This window comes from Panthera pardus, unplaced genomic scaffold, assembly GCF_024362965.1.
Source record: "Panthera pardus isolate Hobbes unplaced genomic scaffold, ASM2436296v1 HiC_scaffold_12, whole genome shotgun sequence".
Lineage (NCBI taxonomy): Eukaryota > Metazoa > Chordata > Mammalia > Carnivora > Felidae > Panthera > Panthera pardus.
In genome coordinates this window covers 74,795,320-74,815,335 of record NW_026526677.1, presented here as the reverse complement: position 1 = coordinate 74,815,335, position 20,016 = coordinate 74,795,320, and the positions used below count along the sequence as shown (strand labels likewise).

General features: G+C 40.1%; 1 protein-coding gene across 5 annotated transcripts in view; it reads right to left on the bottom strand.

The window, feature by feature from the left end:
* Positions 1 to 20,016, bottom strand: part of FAT3 (FAT atypical cadherin 3) — a 667,149-nt gene that overhangs the window by 105,863 nt on the left and 541,270 nt on the right. For all 5 annotated transcript variants that reach the window (XM_019450067.2, XM_019450069.2, XM_019450068.2 and 2 more), the window contains one exon: positions 12,391 to 12,530. In XM_019450067.2, coding sequence (XP_019305612.2) covers positions 12,391 to 12,530 — 140 coding nt within the window. The remainder of the gene's footprint in view (positions 1 to 12,390; positions 12,531 to 20,016) is intronic.

Sequence of the window (20,016 nt, the reverse complement as noted above, 5' to 3'; positions counted from 1 at the left end):
AGAAACTTCTCTCCAAATATTTCGTTACTCTGAAGGACAATTCAGATAGTGAAGTCATAATGAATACTTAATTCTTTCCCTTTATTTATCATCTCAAAATGATAGTTTGTTCTTCAGCTCTTCCCAAAGTGACCAACGAAGCATTTTTTCTCAAGTGTCAGTACGAGCTCATGAATTTAATCACAGCTGATGTTTCTGTCCATTGCAGTTATTATACTTATTGATGCACAAATGGCCCTTCCTTGGCCAATGGGAGCCTCTTCAAGTTGGCTCATGAGATCTTTTGACACAATCCTAGTAGTCTTTGATAGCTTCTTTGCTTTCTAATAATTGCTACTGGTGATTTTTTTCCAGGGTCACCTTGTACATTTTCTGACCCAGTCTTGTAATATCTATTTCTCCAAAAAACAATGATATCTTTTTAGTTAGAAGTGGTGCTAGGAATGATCATTGCTGTTGGATTTACTATTGTGTTTAGTTTGCTTCAATGGACAGAGTCAGCGAGAGTTTTTTGCTGTTGATAATTATTTCATGAGTTCATACTGACACATCCAATTCAAAATTAGGGCATCAAGGTTTTTACTTAATCTCATTCTTTTTATATCTGTATCCCAGGCTAAGACCCTATGTTGAAATTTCTCATGCTCAAAGACATCATCACAATTACTCAGTTTTATATGAAATACATGCACACAAGTCTCAGAATAACAATAACAACTTTGGTGCTGTAATTCTATTACAACTATGATCATTCAAAAACAACTTAATATTATTTTTAGTTCCTTTGATTTTGAGATTTATCCCACTAGGATAAATTAGGATATACAGTCAAATTAGTATGTTTAAAGCCACAGAAGAGTTCTTCTCTGTGTAGATATGCCACCAACACATTTAAGTTTATTGGCTTTCATTTACTTTAAAATTTTAAACTTGTCTTAACAAAATTGTGGTTTATATACACAATGGAATACTACATGGCAATGAGAAAGAATGAAATATGGCCTTTTGTAGCAACGTGGATGGAACTGGAGAGTGTGATGCTAAGTGAAATAAGCCATACAGAGAAAGACAGATACCATATGGTTTCACTCTTATGTGGATCCTGAGAAACTTAACAGAAACCCATGGGGGAGGGGAAGGAAAAAAAAAAAAAAGAGGTTAGAGTGGGAGAGAGCCAAAGCATAAGAGACTGTTAAAAACTGAGAACAAACTGAGGGTTGATGGGGGGTGGGAGGGAGGGGAGGGTGGGTGATGGGTATTGAGGAGGGCACCTTTCGGGATGAGCACTGGGTGTTGTATGGAAACCAATTTGACAATAAATTTCATATATTGAAAAAAAAAACTTGTCTTAACATTTAATTTTGTTTTTATATTACATGTAAGAGTACCACTGTCAAATTTACAAAAAAGGTATAGTCAAAGTAGTTTAGCTTCTCTTTCCCCTTCACCCTATTCCCTTCTTCTCCTACAGGTAATGATTTTTTAAAGATTAATGTTACATTTTATCCATCTCTTTTGTTAACATAAACATTATTGTATACAACCCCCCCCCCCCCATGCTCTTTAACTTAACATCATATCAATGATTCTCAACTGAGGATAACTTTGTCCCTAGGGGATATTTGGCACTATCTGGAGATATTTTTCATTGTTACAACTGGGTGTTGGGGTGTTCCTGGAATCTAGTGGGTAGGGGGGCAGGGATGATGCTAAACACCCTACAATGCACAGGACTGTCCCCTGCAACAAAGAAGTATCTGAACCAAAATGTCAACAGTGTTGCTGTTGAGAAACTCTAAATCATCATATTCCAAAGACAATCCACAGCAATATAGAGATACTCTTCCAATGGGTAGATGGATCACAGTTAAGTCAACCATTCCTCTATCGATGTTCATGTCAGGTGTTTCCAATTTTCACCCTTAGAAAAAATGCGCCATCAAGAGCCCTGTGTCCAGGTCTTTTTATTTTTTTGCTACCATATATATTTGAGTCCCTAGAATTCTGAGTGCTGGATCAAAGGATAAGTGCTTATATAGTTTTGTTCATTATTTCCTTATTCCTCTTCCCAAAAGTTTTATTAATTTGCATTCCCATAGCAATATATACGAATGAATGTCTTCCACAGCTTTGCCAACAAAGTATGTACTCTAACTTTTGAATCTTTTGCCAATCTGATAGATAAGAAATAGCATTTCAGTATACTTTTAATTTGCCTTTCACTTATTATGAGTGAGGATGGGCATCTTTTCATATGCTTAAGAGTCATTTGCGTTTCTTTTTATGTAAAAATTATATCAGCTCATTCCTTATGAGTTAAATGGCCTTTTCCTTCTTTATTTTTGGTAGCATGGTGATATAAATTGCAAATATGATTTCAATTTTGTTATTTAACTTTATTTTGCTATGGTGATTTTTTTCCATGCAAAAGCTTTTATTTTTATTTTTATGAAATTGAAAACATCAGCCTTTTCCCTTATTGTTACCGGATGCTAAGTCATAGTTTAGAATACTTATATTTTTCAGGTTATAGGTGAATACACTCATTTTTTAAAAATAGCATTTACACGTACCCTTTTCTTACATTTACATCTCTACTCCATTTGGAATTTTTCCTATATTATGTGAGAAATGGATTCAATTTCATTTTTTTCTACAGGGCTCTCCATTTACGTCAATGCTACTTTTTACAAGACTGTCAAATTCCACTGATTTGAGAGGCCACCTTTATTGTATGCTAAGTTTACATCCGCACATGATATATTTCTGAATTTTTTATTTTGTTCAATTGGTTTCTTTGTCTTTTCATATGTCAATATAAAAATGTTAATTAAAAAGGCTTTATAGTGTGTTTTAATTGCAAAAATTAGCCCCTTTGTTCTTTTCAAGGAGTTTCCAGGCCACGCTTGTTTGCTGTTCTTCAAAATGAACTTTATAATCAGCTTGTATAACAACTGACAAAAAACTGACAGCCTTTTAGATTGGATTACGGTCAGAGTATAGTTTAACTACATGAGAACTAATTCCTTTCTGATGGAGTCGTCCTATCCAAGGACATAGTTTCTTTTTCCATTTGTTCAGACCTACCATTTTATTTTTCAGGGAGTTTTAGTTTTCCTCAAATAGATTTTAAACACTTTTTGGGGCGCCTGGGTGGCTCAGTGGGTTAAGCATCTGACTTGGACTCAGGTCATGATCTCACAGTCTGTGAGTGTGAGCCCTGCGTTGGGCTCTGTGCTGACAACATAGAGCCCGGAACCTGCTTCAGATTCTGTGTCTTCCTCTCTCTCTGCCCCTGCCCCACTCACACTCTGTCTCTCTCTCTCTGGCAAAAATGAATAAAACATTAAACAAAACACACTTTTTAAAGTTTATGCATGTGCTATATCCTAAGTGGGGTCTTCGTTTCTATTTTATCTTTTCCCTTTTATTTTTTTTGCTATTTACGCTATTGATTTGTATGCTGAATTTATAATCTGTTATTTTACTAAAGTTTCCTATCATTTGCAGCTTTTCTATGTACTCCTTTGAACTTTACAGATGCATAATTATACTACATGCAAATGGAGAGATAGTTTTACTTTTTTCTTTTTTTTTTCTGTTTAAATACACTTTAATATATACTGTTGATTCATTAACATTAACTCATAGCCAACAGCACTATAACTCAGGCCTGAATGAATCTCATGGAACACACATATTTTGTCTATAAGGCACATCAGCATGTCCTTCTTGCACTTGGGAACACTGAATTGCATTTCAGTCCTACACTTAGGGATCTTTTAAACAGTGAGATTGCTGACAAAGAACACAAGAATGCAAAAAATGTGGCACTAAATAGATTGCAAAAAGGACACTTGTATAGAGTACAAGAGCTAAAACAGGAAGGCAGAGCATCACTCTGTTCAACCATAGCAGGGAAAATATTTTGCTGCTCTGTGCATGTCCAGGAATGACCACAAAGGTGCTGAGAATATTGACTTGGGGATTATAGATAAATATCAGAGATCATCAGGGTATACCCAGCATTTAGCTCAGGGCTGGACACAATGAATTGCAGGTACTCAATAAATATCATAGTTAAATATTTAGTATCTTTGTACACAGAGTTTAGACATATGTGATACCACAGATTTTAGTCTCTTTGGCCATGATCCAGGTAAAATGATGATTATAAAGATGATGATCATAATGTTAAGAGCATAATTTAACAATAACAACAATGACAACAGTAAAACCACTGGACATAGCAGTAATGTTAATAGTAGCAATAACTAGATCAATGACCATATGTTTCCTTATATTTTTCTAGTACTTTAAAAAAGCTTCTTTATCTTTGTTGGGTCTTCTTGAATTTGCGGACCATCTTAATTATCAAAAGCACCCGAACGCATATATCCAAAATATGCAAATGCCAAGGAGTCCATGTTGAAGCATTACATTTGTTCTACCGTTTCCTTTTTATAACACAACTTGCTTTATCTTACCTATTTGCATTGGTTAATACTTTTAGCACAAGTTAAATAGTATTGGAGCCGGTGACATTCCTGTCTTATTCCTGACTAATGGGAAAGCTTTTACATATGCAGGCACTTGGCTGCATTCTAGAAAATTATTTACTTTTTAAAATGTGGTCAGACCACGGCTATTCTTATAAGCGGCTGCATTGTCACTCACGTTGACGCACATGTGCTTTTTCTTTTCTGAGGAAGAGAAAAGGGCAGTGTTACGGCCTCTGTGCCCAGAAGACGTGCCCAGTGAGTGAGCCTGACATGGGAACAAGATTTGCTTGCAGTTTATGGTTACAAAAAAGGGCTAAGAAGTGTGCCTGTGAGTTTTAGGTATTGTTTTATCTCCACTGTATTTGGAAGGTCATACTAGATTCTTTGAATGCCAATTCTTTCCTTTAAAAAGTTCAAGTTAACTTAGTCAAGATGCTAAAATATTTGTGTGCACAGAAGCAGTTATATTAACGGGATAAAAAAGCCCTTCCAGCCAGCAATGCTGCCCTGACCTTCATGAAGTTTCAAAGTTGATGTGCTCCTGAAAAGCTTGCCTCTTTCTGCTTGCTTTGTCTTGTGCCTAATCTACAGTCAGAACAAGTGTTTCTCTGTAAAAGACTTCCTTCTCCTCGTTTGCTTTTTATTTCCCACAGTTGGGGCCATTTGTGAGCTCCTGAACTAACAAACAAAGCAAAGTAACTCTCAAAGATGTTGTGCTCAAAATGGTAATTGAAAGGCCTAAAGAAGTATAATGGAATCAAAGCAGGAGGAAACCTGAATGTAGGAAGTCTCTTCAGCGCTGGATCCAATGGTGCCTACCACAAACACTTCGGGTTTTGCAAGCTCATCTAAGCTAAGTCTGGGTAAGTGCCAAGCCTGGCTTTACAAAGGCTCATGGCATGAAGTGTCCTTGGGGTGAGTTACAGGGGAAGGCCTCGGTCTTTCATTAGAATCAATTAAGTCCCCAAGTACTGACAGTCTGTTCCGCCTCTGTTGGCATTTTGAAACCATATTTAAAATATTCTATGGTTGTGATTTCAAGGGTAATGCTCCTTGGATTCTCCCCAAGCTTACAAGTTTTATTTTTGGATGTGTAAGTAAAAAAAAAAATCATGTCAGTTTATGTTTATTTTACAATTTATAAACCTGTATCATATTTGTTTCTTAACCTTTATCGTCTCTAGTTTATCGATGGGAAAAATGTGAATCAGAGAAGTTAAGGGGTGTGCCCAAAGTCACAACGGCAAGGCCAAACTCAAACTAGGTCATATGGAGCCAAGTTCTACATTCATTCCGTTATGCCATCTCCATGTGCACTGAAATTATATACACATTAATTATAAATGCACCTAACATACGTGAACAAATGCGTGTGTACATAGCACGTACCTTGTTATACCGAAATCCTAACTGACACAATAGACAACAGACGTGACCGCTGTCATTTCAGGAACATTATTCTAAGCAGAAAGTTCCCTGCTGCCTTTAAAACTGGAATCCATTTTCAAAAATTGATTCACTCACAAATTGTTAGGCATGGATCTATTACCAACAATGAAGTTTTACCATTATTATTGTTTTTTTAATAGGAAATCCTATCTCAGAGTTGGTTTGCTGCTTTATTTTATCTCTATATAATTGTATTAGTTCCAGCATTTTCCTAACCTAACTACAGAAGGAAGTTTGGGGTTGCTTTCTTTTTCACCTGCTAAGAGGGAGAAGGTGCTGAGGATGATAAAAACTCCTGACAAACAAGTGTCCCTTGGGAGTTCCTTGAACTAGGGAATCATGGAACAGCTTTAGCAAAAGTGATTTCTTCTGGAACACCTGGGTGGCTCAGTCGGTTAAGTGTACGACTTCAGCTCAGGTCATGATCTCATGGTTCATGGGTTCGGGCCCTGTGTTGGGCTTTGTGCTGACAGCTCAGAGTCTGGAGCCTGCTTCAGATTCTGTGTCTCCCTCTCTCTCTGCCCCTCCCCCCCCTCGCATTCTGTCACCTTCTCTCTCGAAAAATTTTAAGAGAAAAAAAAAAGTGATTTGTTCTTACCCTCACCTGCCTTTAAGCAGGTGCAAAGGTGGAAGGAAAGGAGAAGACACAGTCTAAATCTTAAAGATAAAGTCTGCTTTTTGAAGAAGAAAGCCAGTGAGGAATTCCCAGCACATGGCTTAAAGACAAAAGAAGAATGGACTCCTCAAGGCTGTGAAGGGCAAGGTTAACCTGAAGAATGCAGGTCCCAGACCTCTTAGCCCCAGTGAATACACTCTCTTTGGCAGAAAGCCTTTGTGGCTAATTAACTCAATTAACTGCCTTTGTGGGGCCTAAGAATTTTGGAGATTATCTGAAAGAGATTTTTAATCTCAGGTTTGGCTGTGGAGCATACGAATACAAGCTGATTTTCATATGTTTATAAATCAAAGTAGGACTTGAATAAGAAAAGCATATTAAAATCACAAAAGCACATATCATGAGTCTCTGAATCAAATCAATGTAATTTTTAGATTATTTGGGCATGAATATCTTTGCTGTCTTTCATGAATAACAATGAAAGCCACATACACAATATTTTATAGTTATCAGGTATAGTATTCCCATTTTAAGTTGAGGATGAGACTAATAATAAAACTTGCATGAGTCCAGCACATCACAGATCTGAAAATATCTCAAAAGATCTTATTTTATTCTTACACCAACTCATGAAGTATGTAAAGTAGTATCCCCATTATACAGAAAAACTGAGTCTCACAAAGAGAGAACTACCTTCTATTTGGTAACATAGACAGGAATTGGTTAAGTGCTGACTTGAACTTGGGTCACCTGATTCAAGGTCAGCATTCCCTCCTTTATACCAAATGCTTCCTCTAGTGAATTGTATATTGTGTATATATAGATGTGTAGGGTGGAGTTTCTAAGATATATCTGATCTTGAGAAGGAAAAAGTGGGTTTCGACCTCTTTACCTGTGTACACCAAGGGTGTCCACCTAAGCAATCTGTGTGAGTTTTTTACTAGAAAAATAAATGTAATGATAATATTTGATATAACTACTCCCAGTAAGACAAGGAAATGAAACTTAAGAATGAAGCTTGTTAAGTCTTATTATGCAAATAGCAGGCATTATATATTACTACATATTTCTATCCATTGATCCTTTGGAAGAGTCATGCTCTAGACTTTCTTAAATTTGCTGTGAAGATGCAGTAGCTCATGTGGGTTGGATAGAGGTATGGGGAAAGTTGTGAAAACCCATAATTTCTCCTCCTTGGTGATGTGCGCCCCTGTGGCCCATAAACTCAGCTGCTTGAGTGGAGGCTATAAGGAGGTTGAGGTATTTTGCTCCATGCCCAGGATGCATGGCTGGCTCTGAGACATTCTAATGGCTGCAGATGGCACTATGTTCCCCAGGCAGCCATCTTAAGAAGTGTCCTCCTCAGGGGTACCTGGGTGGCTCACTCAGTTAAGCACCCACATCTTGATTTCTGCTCAGGTCGTGATCTCACGGTTCATGGGATCGAGCCCTGTGATGGGCTTGGCGCCGATGGTGCCGATAGCATGGATCCTGCTTGGGATTCTCTCTCTCTCCTCTCTCTCTGCTTCTCCCCCACTTGTATACACGCACTCTCTCTCTCTCAAAGGTAGATAAATAAACCTATTTAAAAAAAAGTATTCCCCTCATAATTAGCAGAGCCAGGTAAGTTTCTCTTCCTGCAAACATTTAGCAAAGGTAGCAAAGACTTAGCCTTGCCTTTGAGAAGGTGGCACAGGGCAGTGGTTGAGAAAGCAGGCTCTGGAATCCAACTACTTATGTCTGAACTCTGCCCTACTCGAGTTACAAAACCCTGCTTTGCCTTTCCTGCAAAATAGTTTCCTATTTCTATTTCCTATTTCTAACATAACAAATTACCACAAACTTGGCTTAAAACGACACACATTTATTACCTCCTCGCTCTGTAAGTCAGTAGTTGGGAGTATAGTGTGGCTCACCTGTGTTTTCTACTTAGAGTCTCACAAAGCCAAAATCAAGGGGTCAGCAGGGCTGCGTTCCTTTCCAGAAACTCTGGGGGTGAATCCGCTCCAGGCTCATTTAGATTGTTAATGAAATTTAGTTCCCTGAGGTTCTAGGCCCGGGGTCCCCGTTTCCTTGTGGGCTGTCGGCTGGAGCACCTCTTAGCACCTCAAGGCTGCCTGCATTCCTTGTCACACCGCCCCCTCCGTACCTGAACTAGTGACGATGTTTCCAATCATCTCACATTTGGAATCTCTGACATCCCCTCTGGCTGCCTCTCTTCCCATTCCAGCTGGAGAAAGTCACCTGCTTACGGGCTCATTTAGGACATCTGAATCTTTGCAACGTGAAATCCACAGGACCGTTTTATATATTTTATATTCTGTACTCACGCTAGGGGATCTCAGTGAGGAAAAGGATGTTTATTTGCCACCAGATATTGTAGCTCTGAGGCACAAGAATCCTACAAGTTGGGACAACAGAACAAAACTGAAGATGAAGGAAGAGTTTTCATGTAGACACGGAGATCCCCGAGGCTCTGATTTGTGTGACATTTGTGAAGTGAAATTCAACATGTTGTTTCTGGCTGATTTGAAGCCCTTGTCATAGATGTTTTATGATTCCAAAGGAACAAGGTAGAGGAAAGTTCCCAAAGGGAAACTGGACAGGTGTTTTGGGGCTACAAAACATTTACTTAGTTATATGGTGAAGGGTATCTGTTTGATGGTGGAATCATTAAGTTGCCTAGGGTCATGGGTTGGAACACGCTTTGGTGGTTTCTAAAAGAGATCTAGAATGCCTTTTCTTTACCAAAATAATCTTTTTGTAAACATGTCCTTGATACAGAGGGCTTGGATTAATTGAGAGAACCTCTTTTCTCTCTATTGTTGGAGGGGCTGTGGCAAAGAGAAGCAGAGGCCTGGATTGACAGGGGCTCTGGGGGGGTTGGTACTTAGGCCTGAACGCGGCCTTATGGACAGAGTAATGGTTTTCTGGTGGTAATACTGATCGTGCACAAGTTTATACCTTGGAAATGGTTAGTTCTCACTTACTGAGAAGGTCATGGCCCTGGAGACACAGAGCGGCTTCGAAGCTTTTGAAAGAAAATCTCCTGATACCCTTCGTTGACCTACTTAGTTTGGCCTTGCCAAGGGAAACATCTAAGTTCACCTGGATTCTCCACCTCTTCCCAACTGCTCTGGAGAGAGGTCTAATCCCACATTAGGCTGATAGAAAATCAACCAAAGCAGAACTTGAACAATGTGTACATTCAGAATCTTATAATGTACGCTTTCAAGTTAGTTTTTAAAAAGGGTGTGCACATCAGTCATCTGGTTTTAAAACTCTGAGTCACCGTGACCTCAGGCATCTAGCACACCTCCTAGCACATGGTGTGAACCCAAGAAATATTTGCGGAATACATACTGTTAAATGATTTCTGGTCTGGTCCTAAAAAAATTCTACAAGAAGAGGCTCACTGATAATTTTTTTGTTTTTCTGGTTACCATGAATCAGTTCTGTGCTTTGAAGATCCAGCATAACTGCCATGTAGGCCCCGCTGAATATGTTACCACCTGCTATCCATTCACTCATTTTAAACATACTTAATGTGTATCTGTAACATTCTAGGCACACTGAATTGCCATTTAGTCCAATTGTTATAAAACCCTGGAAAAAAGTATGGAAATGAATATGGTTCCATGCTTTCTTTGTATTTTACTCAACTTGGTCTTGTATTTTTAAGTGATGCCAAGAAGTTGAGGTTGGCTTTGCTAAGGAATGGCTAATTTAAAAAGTGAATTAGCAATAAAGACTTAGAAATATTGCAAGTGGGTTGTTTTGTATCAGTCTTTGGGGCTTGCTTTTAGATTGTGTGATTCCCATAGGATCTCAACCATGGTGTCCTTTCCAGGAATCTGTATTTTAGTCTTGAAAATACTCTGGGGGCACCTGGGTGGCTCAGTAGGTTGATCATCTGACTTTGGCTCAGGTCATGATCTCGTGGTTCATGGGCTCGAGCCCTGTGTTGGACTCCGTGCTGACAGCTCAGAGCCTGGAACCTGCTTCAGATTCTGTGTCTCCCTCTCTCTCTGCCCTTCCCCCATTCACACTCTGTGTCTGTCTCCCCCCTCCTCCCCCAAAAATTAAAAAAAAAAAAAAAAAAGAAAATACTCTGAAGCAGTACAGATTTAAGTAGGTGGCCATAGAATTTATTGTCCCAACTGAGGCACTTTAAGAGTGAATGGGAGTTACACCAGTGTAACAGGTGTAAGTGGGTCTCTCTCAGGCAATTAGGGTCTTATGGTCATCCTAGGGAAAGACACAGGTTGAAGGATTAGGAGTCACCACACATGGCTGCCCTGTCATGTGCATGTCATGTCCCCTTTCTGGGTTTCAGTTTATTTGAGTGAAAAGGAAAAGGTAAAGTAAAAAAGTAAAAAGTAAAGATGAACTCTCATGTTTCTTTAAAATTCCACCATTTTATGATTATGAACAGCGTCAAAGGAGAAAGTCTCATAGTATTTTTGAAACCAATTCAAACTAAGAGGCAGTGCATGAAATAATCCTCCTTTCTCCTTTTTAAAACTACATAGTTACAAGAACTTAAACCATGTTTTTTTAAATTTATTTTGAGAGAGAGAGAGAGAGAAAGAGAGTGTGCAAGAGAGTAGGGGAGGGGCAGAGGGAGAGAGAGGGAGAGAGAGAGAGAGAGAGAGAATCCCAAGCAGGCTGTGCAGAGCCCGATGGGGGGCTTGAACCCATGAACCATGTGATCATAACCTGGGCCGAAATCAAGAGCTGTCCATTTAACCAATTGAGCCACCCAGGCATCCCAAGCTTACAACAAGTTTCAAACCAATCAACATTTGCTTACTTTAGGGTTGGCAAAAATTTCATCTTCACTTCCTGAACCTTTGTGTTGAGGAGTCTCAGGGCACATTTGGGCTGAGCAGGAAAAAGGACCTTGATTAACTAGTGATGGCCTCTGGGGTCATGAGAACAGGAGACAGAAGTAAGGAGAATGGAAAGATTTTAGGATATGCGTGTGGGCCAGTCCTCTGCCATAACTGGCCTAAGGTCTCTGATGCTAAAACAGAAAACAAAAAAATCCTCTCATATTTAGGGTAAATCTGCCCCATATTGATATCTAACATCGTGTTAGTCTCACCCACATATGTTCTCCTCCTCCTTGCTCTCAAGGCCCTTTCATAAACACTCACATACCAGAGTTCAAGCAATGGTCCTCATCCCCAGCTGCTAACAAGCAGGATCATGCAGGGTCTCTGAGGGTGCAGCCCAGGCTTCAGTGGTTTCAACACCCGGGGCCCCCACAACCAGAGCACCTTACTGTGTGGCCAGGATAAGGGACCAATGGCATAGAGGCTAGAACAAGAGATGGGAGGCAGGGAATCTAACTCTCAGTCCTTGTTCTCAAGTTAGGCTGTGGATATATCACTCATCTTAGTTTGTGAAATGAATTTGGACTCTTAGGTGCCTCTAGCTCTAACTCTCTGAGACCGACACGTGAAAAGGTGAAGAATATAATGATGTGTTGACTCAGACAATATACATGCCCTCTTTCTTGTAAATTCAAGGACAGCTGACTTTGTTGTCAAAGAGAGAAATCTACAGTAAATGATCAGGAAGCAAATACATATCCCTCTTCCATGCATGAACAGTCACAATCTCTTGAAGGAGATGGCTAAGTTATACAATACCATTGATACAATCTTTTTGCTAGGTTGTTCTCTCAGACGATTGTTTTAAATACGGTAGAAATCCGTGGACATAATTTACTACTTTCAACACATTGTCTAATCACTTGCACCACTGACTTTAGCAGATCGTTTGGCATTCTCACCATTTAGTAATTTGACATCTTACCTGAGTGACAGCAACATTTGTCCCATCGGTGACTTCCACACTCATATTATAGATGGACCTCTGCTCCGCATCCAAAGGTTTGGCAATGACAATGGTCCCAACACCCTTCTCTGCGTCAAAAGAGCTGTCAAAATTCCCCCCTGATGATTTCACAAAAACAACATGAAATTAGCATATCTGAGAAGTTATTACGTCTATTGAAGCATATAGCTTTAAAGGGAACTCTTATATAGAAATATTTTTTGACAGGCAACCCTCTGGCTCAGTTTTGTACATCTTAAATGGGACCTCTATTTCCAACTTAATTTATATTACAAAACACAGCCTCTTCAATGCATAACAAATGTCACAAAAAAGAATGTATTGCAAAGAAAAACCTCAGCACTAATGTTACAGAAGTGAAGCATAAACTGAGTCAGTAAAATATTTAGAAAACTGCAGGCCTTCCAACCCCCTGTGGCTATGGCTTCTATGCTAAGGATTTGTAGACCTTTCTGCTTTTCTAAAGTAGATTAAATTCTAAGTAAACAAATAGTTCAATTATTAACAACACTACGTAGACACTCTTGAATCTATTTTAGGATTGATGGTAAACTCTGGTTGGTAGAGTTCAGATCCCCTCCATTAGATGTCAGAAATAAAATTATAAATACTAGAAAATAAGAAAAAGCCAAAAAATTGAGTTTCATATAAAAATTCTATATCTGTAAGTTGGGATATTTACAGAAAAATTGTCTTTTGCCATCCTGACAGTGCAAATTATTTTTCTCCCCAAAAGGTAGAAAGTTTATGGGAGATTTACAAAATGAAATCTGGAAGGAAGTAGAAGAAAACATCAGCTTATGTGACATCAACTTATGAAACAATCAGTGTGAAAGTTTAAAAAACTTTCCTTCCCTCTCTGTTGGACTAGGAATACCTGATAATGTGCTAAGACAACACAGGCCTTTTTAAAATTACTGTAGCTGTTTTCATCTCTGTGAACTAAAATGTGGTTTATGATTTTTCCCCAAATGAAAGTTGTTGTTGTTGTTGTTGTTTTAAGGAGGAGAGAAGATAATGGTAGAAACATTGGGTGGATTTTAATTAAATATCACTATATGTTCACAAGCTCCATTTATTTTAGTCTGAAATTCCATGACGTCAATTACTTTTGTTCTTGGACAGTAATTTTATTTAGCCATAGCACACGGGGCGATTCACTTACTGAATTTCATATTTTAGAAAAGAAATCTTGGGTTCTCTTCCATTCAACATACTTTACATTTCATTTTGCTGGTCAGTGAACAATACCGTATACAATATCTATGATATTACAATTACAAATGAGTGGATGAGTTAAGGGAAAGGAGAATTTTACCTGAATTAGTAGAATTTGATATACAGTGACACAGAATAAATCACATGGTTTACTAAAAAAAAAACCCTGGTCATATATATTTCAATACTTATTGCTTGCAGCTGTCATATACACTTAGGATTACTTAATTGCTAGAGAGAACATAATTGCCCTTGACATTTAATTAAAGTTATGGAGATACAGGGGACCACAGAATTGCTTGGAGATGATATATTTTTCAAAAATTTCATCTAAAAAGAGACTCATCTTCCAATTAATATCTTTAATTGATTTACTGAGGAGCACTCCAAAAAAAAAAAAAATCTTTTGAAGAACAGGAGAAGGAGAAAAAGGAGGAAATCTGGGCTGAACAGGGAAGTAAGCCTCAGGTCACCATGTCTCTTTCAAAGGGAGTGCTTCCTGTTGATAACCACATGAAATAAAGCGTAAGGCTGATTCAGGGATTTTGAATAACCATCCTAATGAGCAAAGGAAAACAATTTGCTATCAACTGGTACATTCTGAGGAAAAAAAAACAAAAACACTTTGCCATGGAAAATTTCAAAGAAACAACATAAAATATGTCAGACTTGTGTAGAAGGAAGCGTAGAGTGCCACTTTTTGTGCTGTTTTGGGTGGGGACTACTTCATATTTTAAATCAGACTTAAAATCATCTTCAGAATGTTTTCCTAACCGGGTTGTTGGCTTTCTTAAATATGAAGAACACATTTTTTTGTGTGTGGGGGGGTGGGGGATGGGCAGGGTAAGGATAGAGGATAAGGAAATTATTTTAGAAGGTGGAAATTTGTAGGTAGAGGCAAAGTAGAAATTATGCAAACTATAAAACTTTGGTGTGCTCCAGTTTAAAGATGAATGAAAATAAAATTTAGAGAACACCCAAGCAAAGATTTCCAGTTTCGGTTCCTGTTTAAATGGGGAAATCCTATGTGCTCTCCCTCACTGCCTGAGACTCACATTTTCCTCAGGGCCTCGTGATGAAAGACATAATCATTTCATGGGCTGAGTGGCATAAAATTTACATAAATTACATATGACATGTAGATTGTGTTTTCTTATTACTCATTTTTTATATCAAAAAGCATTTCTGGCTAGTTTTATGGTTGTAATTTTTTATACTTCTCACTCCTCTGCATGTGTGCATGCGCGCACGTGTGTGTGTGTGTGTGTGTGTGTGTGTGCGTGTCTCCCTCATCCACTACTACAGTTTCAAATGCTCTGGACCAGAAAGCTCTAAAGGGGTAGGGAGGTACACAAATGGAAAGCATATCAAGGGGAACTTGAGAGAGAGAGAGTCTGTGAAGTGTTTCTCAGTCCATCAATATGGCGAGCAGCCTCTGGTAGTCACTTCCAGGGCATGTGCTCCCAGTTAAACCAAGATATCACGGGAAACAAGGTTCCCAAAATCTTGCCTGAGTTTTAAAATGAATTTCTGACAAGGGACACAGAATCTAGACCAGCAGTTCACCATCAACCCTCACGCAATTTAATAACCTACCACTTAGGCATCCCATTTCATAAACGACGCCATATCTCTCCCCCAGGGCTCATTTCTCAGGCTCCCTTTTAGCCTGAAAGGTGATTTCATTTCATAGGAAACCATGTCCAATTCATCTGGGGTGAGAGTATCAAATGGTAGGAGTCCATTTTCACTAGCAGCATTCCGTTTAAACAAGATGTGCTTCCTCAGAGCCAGTAACACAACATGCAAAGCCAGAGTATGCTGGTGCAGCAGCGTTAGGCTAAACAAAAGGTGGGGGCAGGGGAGAACACCGCCGAGCTGGTCTGAGTTTCAACAAAGTGGGAAAGTAGAAAAGTCACAGCCTGAGCGTTGCTGCAGGGGTGTGCGGCAGAGATGGTTAAAAGCAAGGTTGTGAACAGCCCACATAACAGATAGTTCGTGTCAGGGACATTCCTCTGTGGCCATTTTTGGTAAAGACGGGTGTACCAGAGTAAACAGAGAGCAGAAGAGGAGGGTTGGATTTCTACTGGGTTCTAAAGTTAAATGCACCAAGTCATAATGTCCTAAAAAGCTTCAAAAATGGGACGAGAGTGAAAACACTTTAAGCCAGCAGCTACCGCTTGCATATTTTGGGCAGCAGGGCATTGGATCATGATTTGGTCAAGTCTTTCTTTAAAGAAGGGTCCAAAGTACCACCATCTCTCCATAATGAGATCCAATGGTGGGTATCACGCCACTGTCCTCTTTAGAGACATTTCCAGGCTCCTCCCCTAGCACATGATTCCATTCCACTCTGTGTGTAATTATAAAAACACCAACCAAAATCTAGTAGTCACCAAGGGGGAAGTGTTATGTGAGAAGCTTCCAAAACACTGAGCTGCTGAATGTCAATGAATTAAGGGAGTCGTTCACAAGCTGTTCATTCAAGTTCAGCATGTACAGCAAACTTAAGGAAAAATGCTAAACACCGATTACGGTTTGATCATGAATAGTTTTCTGTCTTGGAATGAAGCAAGCACAGTATAGGGCCGAAAAGGATATTTACATGGAAGGCAGGAGATGCTGGGTGGAGGTCAGGAAACAGTGGTAGGAAGGAAAATACCTTCTAGAATCTGGTTTAAAATTCATTTTCTTAAAATAATGAATATACAAAGTGTTGTTTAGGCTTTTTATTATTTCCCTGAAACCTCTTCAGATGTGCTTCATGGTCTATATTGTTGTGACAGAGAAAAGAGAGGGTCATTTGGGAGCAAATTAGGGACAGAGGGCAGAATAGGAGAACTGAAGTATTTGATGTTAATTGAATGATTTTGAGCAAACGCTACTCGAATGGATAAACCGGTGTATTAGAAATGGTAGACAGACATGGCTTCTCTCAGGAGGGATGGGTAAGAGTTCTGTGATAAAGAAAGACCCAATCTATAGTCAGAGGACAGGCCTGCTGCTAAAGAGTTCACTTGCCCACTTGATCCAATCCTAAGGGATGGCTCCACTGGGGACAAGGTTCAAGAAGGACAGGTGTAAGCTTAGGAGACAGAAGCAGCCCAGAACCCAAAGAACCTATGACAGACTAAGAGCCAAGGTGATCTTTATATACCTGCAACACAGATAAGTACTTCAGCTAGAGTTGGACCCATGTGCTAGCTTGCACTGTCAGAGAGTTGTTTTCAAATAAAATAAGCAAAGACATTTTAAACGTTTACTCTCGAGAAGAACAACCATTTTTCTAATCGAAGTATCAGGTGAAAAGCTAGCAAAATGGGTGGCAGTGTCCGCCATCAACTGTGGGTCGAGAGGCATTGTTTGAAGTATGTAATAGCGGTGGTCGTTCCATACAGACATTTGCCATCGGGATAAAGATGCGGGGAATGAACTGTGAACCAGATTGCGTGCACATTACAAAGAATGTAAACCAAGGAGCCGCTGGGTTGAATCATAGTCTCCTGAGAAGTGTGAAGATATGTGACAAAGCCACAGAGGATTATGGGTTATTTTTGTTCCCTTCGTTTTCTTTCCCTTTTAACACAGAGAATGAACATGCTGTGCATTGGGTTGTTTAAACACGGAACAGCTGAACTTTATTATGTTTCCTTTTAATTACAGCTTTCTTAACTGGGTTACAAGTGGAGCTTCTGTTTCTGGAAGCTGAGGAGGGTCTAGCTACATAATACTGTAAGCAATGGTCTCTTTGGAGGAACAGAAAAGTGACTGGCAGATCAGTGGTACGGGGGGCCAGACTTGGGAACAAAATCTTGCTTGCTACAGTTTTTGCGAATTCCTATTACAGTGGGAGGAAAACGAAGGAAGTTAAACAACACTCAGGTAGATCTGGAAATATGGAAATGAGGAGACAATACTCTCAGGGGAAAAAGCATGCAGAAACACTCTTTCTGCTTACTTAATGAGAATTCATTCGTTATAGCATTTGTAAGCTGTTAAGTGCTAGGCCAGGACGTCGCATGCTCTGTAACCTTGAGTGTCTGTATAGGTGTCTAAATACACTAGGTCTATGATGGAACCAAATCTTTACTCCACTGGAAGAGTCACAGAGTATTTACCTGGGCAAGGCCGATAAATACACCCGACATCTCATCTCAGATCCATGCCGACAGTATATGTCAACACTCAACCACAGTATACTGCCAAGTTTCTCAAGCATTGGGAAGCACGATTCCCTCTCCTTTCCCTTTGTGTTAGCTTGGCCAAGGAAGATGCTTAGGCAAGGAGAAAGGGAAGAGAGTGGAAAGTCTGGATGGCCCAGGATAAATAAGCAAGAAATCTCGAAAGTGAGAAGGAAACATCTGAATACGATAAAGAAAACAATAGGTTTTTAGAGAAGGGGAAAGACACTGTCAGCAGATTGAAAAAAAAATGACTCTGTTAGATTAGAAAGGATTCTCAAAAGGGGGATTTGGTGCAAAGGGGACCATACTGATACTGAAAGCAACCCCAGCATCTGGAGGAAAGATTTAACTTTGGTGGTGACATAGAGTTGGTGTTTCAAGATGTTGTTGGCTGGATGTGGGGATGGAAATAAAAACACATTCTGTTTGGGCACTGGGCCCAGTAAGCTCAATCTGTAAGAGAAGCTCAGCTAGATGATACCAGATCTACAGTGAAATCTCTGTGGTGGAAGCATCTAGACTAGAGGGACAACCCTGTAGGTCTTCATGTAGAGAACTACTCCATGTACTGATACGGGGAGGATTCTTTAGGAAGAGTACAGCATTTAGAAGCACGAAGGTGGCGAAACATGGAAACTGCTGCTATGTTTTTGATAATGATTTCTGGATGTGTATTTGGAGCAGCCTGAAGAGATTCACTCCAGGGAGGGCTGTCATCTGTAAACTGCCCCTCTCTCCTTGGACTAGCTCTCATTTTGTCCAAGGGGCTATGGTTGCTATGGCTGGAAAGACACTGGAAGTTCACCCTGACTCTGGGGTCATCTCAAGAGGCATTAGTAGGGTTAATGCATTGGCTGGCTGGAGCATCTCCTCCATCACCATGGTTTATTCCACTCACCCTGAAGCAATCAACAGAAGCGCTGGCAGGAGGAAGGAATGAGGAGAAAAAGACCTTGACCTAAGGGTTAAGAATGAGATTGGATTGGGGTGCCTGGGTGGCTTAGTCGGTTAAGTGGCTGACTCTTGATTTAGACTCAGGTCGTGATCTCATGATTTGTGAGTTCGAGCCCCCTCATCAGGCTGTGAGCTGACAGCACAGAGCCTGCTTGGGATTCTCTCTCTCCCACTCTCTCTGCACCCTTTTCCCAGCTCATGCACACACACACACACACACACACACACACACACTCATTCTCTCTCTCTCTCTCTCAAAATAAATAAACATTAAAAAGAGAATGATCATTGATCAACAGAAATGAAAATGCACAATAGCACTAACAATGCGAACATGAAAACGTGCAGGTAATGTTACATGCAGCATTACTAGGCATGCTTACCTCCACCCAATCACACACACACACACACACACACACACACACACAGAAATGCTAAGGAATTGCAAACTGACTTGGATATCTGGGGTCAGAGCGTCAGAGAAAGGTATGCTTTGTAGGATTTGTAGGATTTGTGCTGTGTACAAATAAGGGGTTCCTGGGTGGGTGGAGATGGTAGCAGGTTGTGTTGTGGGGCACGAGGTTGCAGACATGGATCACAGGAGGGAGAGAAGCAGTGCTGTGGGGTGTAGAGGTGCTTGTGAACTGGTGCGTCAGGGGAGGAAGGAGGTACGCTGGTGGCTGATGAGAGACAGCAACCCCTCCCACAGCTTAGGACAGCACACCAGGAGCCCTGTTGCCTGTTGAGGGTTGACTGCACTCATCTCTGGGACATTTAAAAGAAATCGATCATTATTGCACATGCCCCTAGAGGCTTGGTATCAGGGGCCACATGTGCAAACCAAGATGCATTTTCTACAACTCCGACTGGGGGCGGCAGTGAAGGAACCACGAAGGATGACAGCGCAGACAACCAGGTGAGGCACGTGTGCCACCAAGAAAGAAGAAGCTGCACGAGATAATAACTTTGTGGGCTGAAAACTAGTGAGAAGATACGGAATCTAAGACATCTTTCCTGGATCAGAAGAGGTTCCACTTCTAATGCATTAAGTGGAGACGAAGAAGGAGTTGAAAGTTCAGAATGAGGATGGTCATGTACAGGGATGGCGTGACTAATGCCAACTAAGGAAAGCAAAGACATTCTACCAGCATTCCGTAAGATGAAATATGTAGAAAACACGCCCATTTTGGGGGAGTTCACAGGACCTTCTACTGAGGTTTGGTTGGAG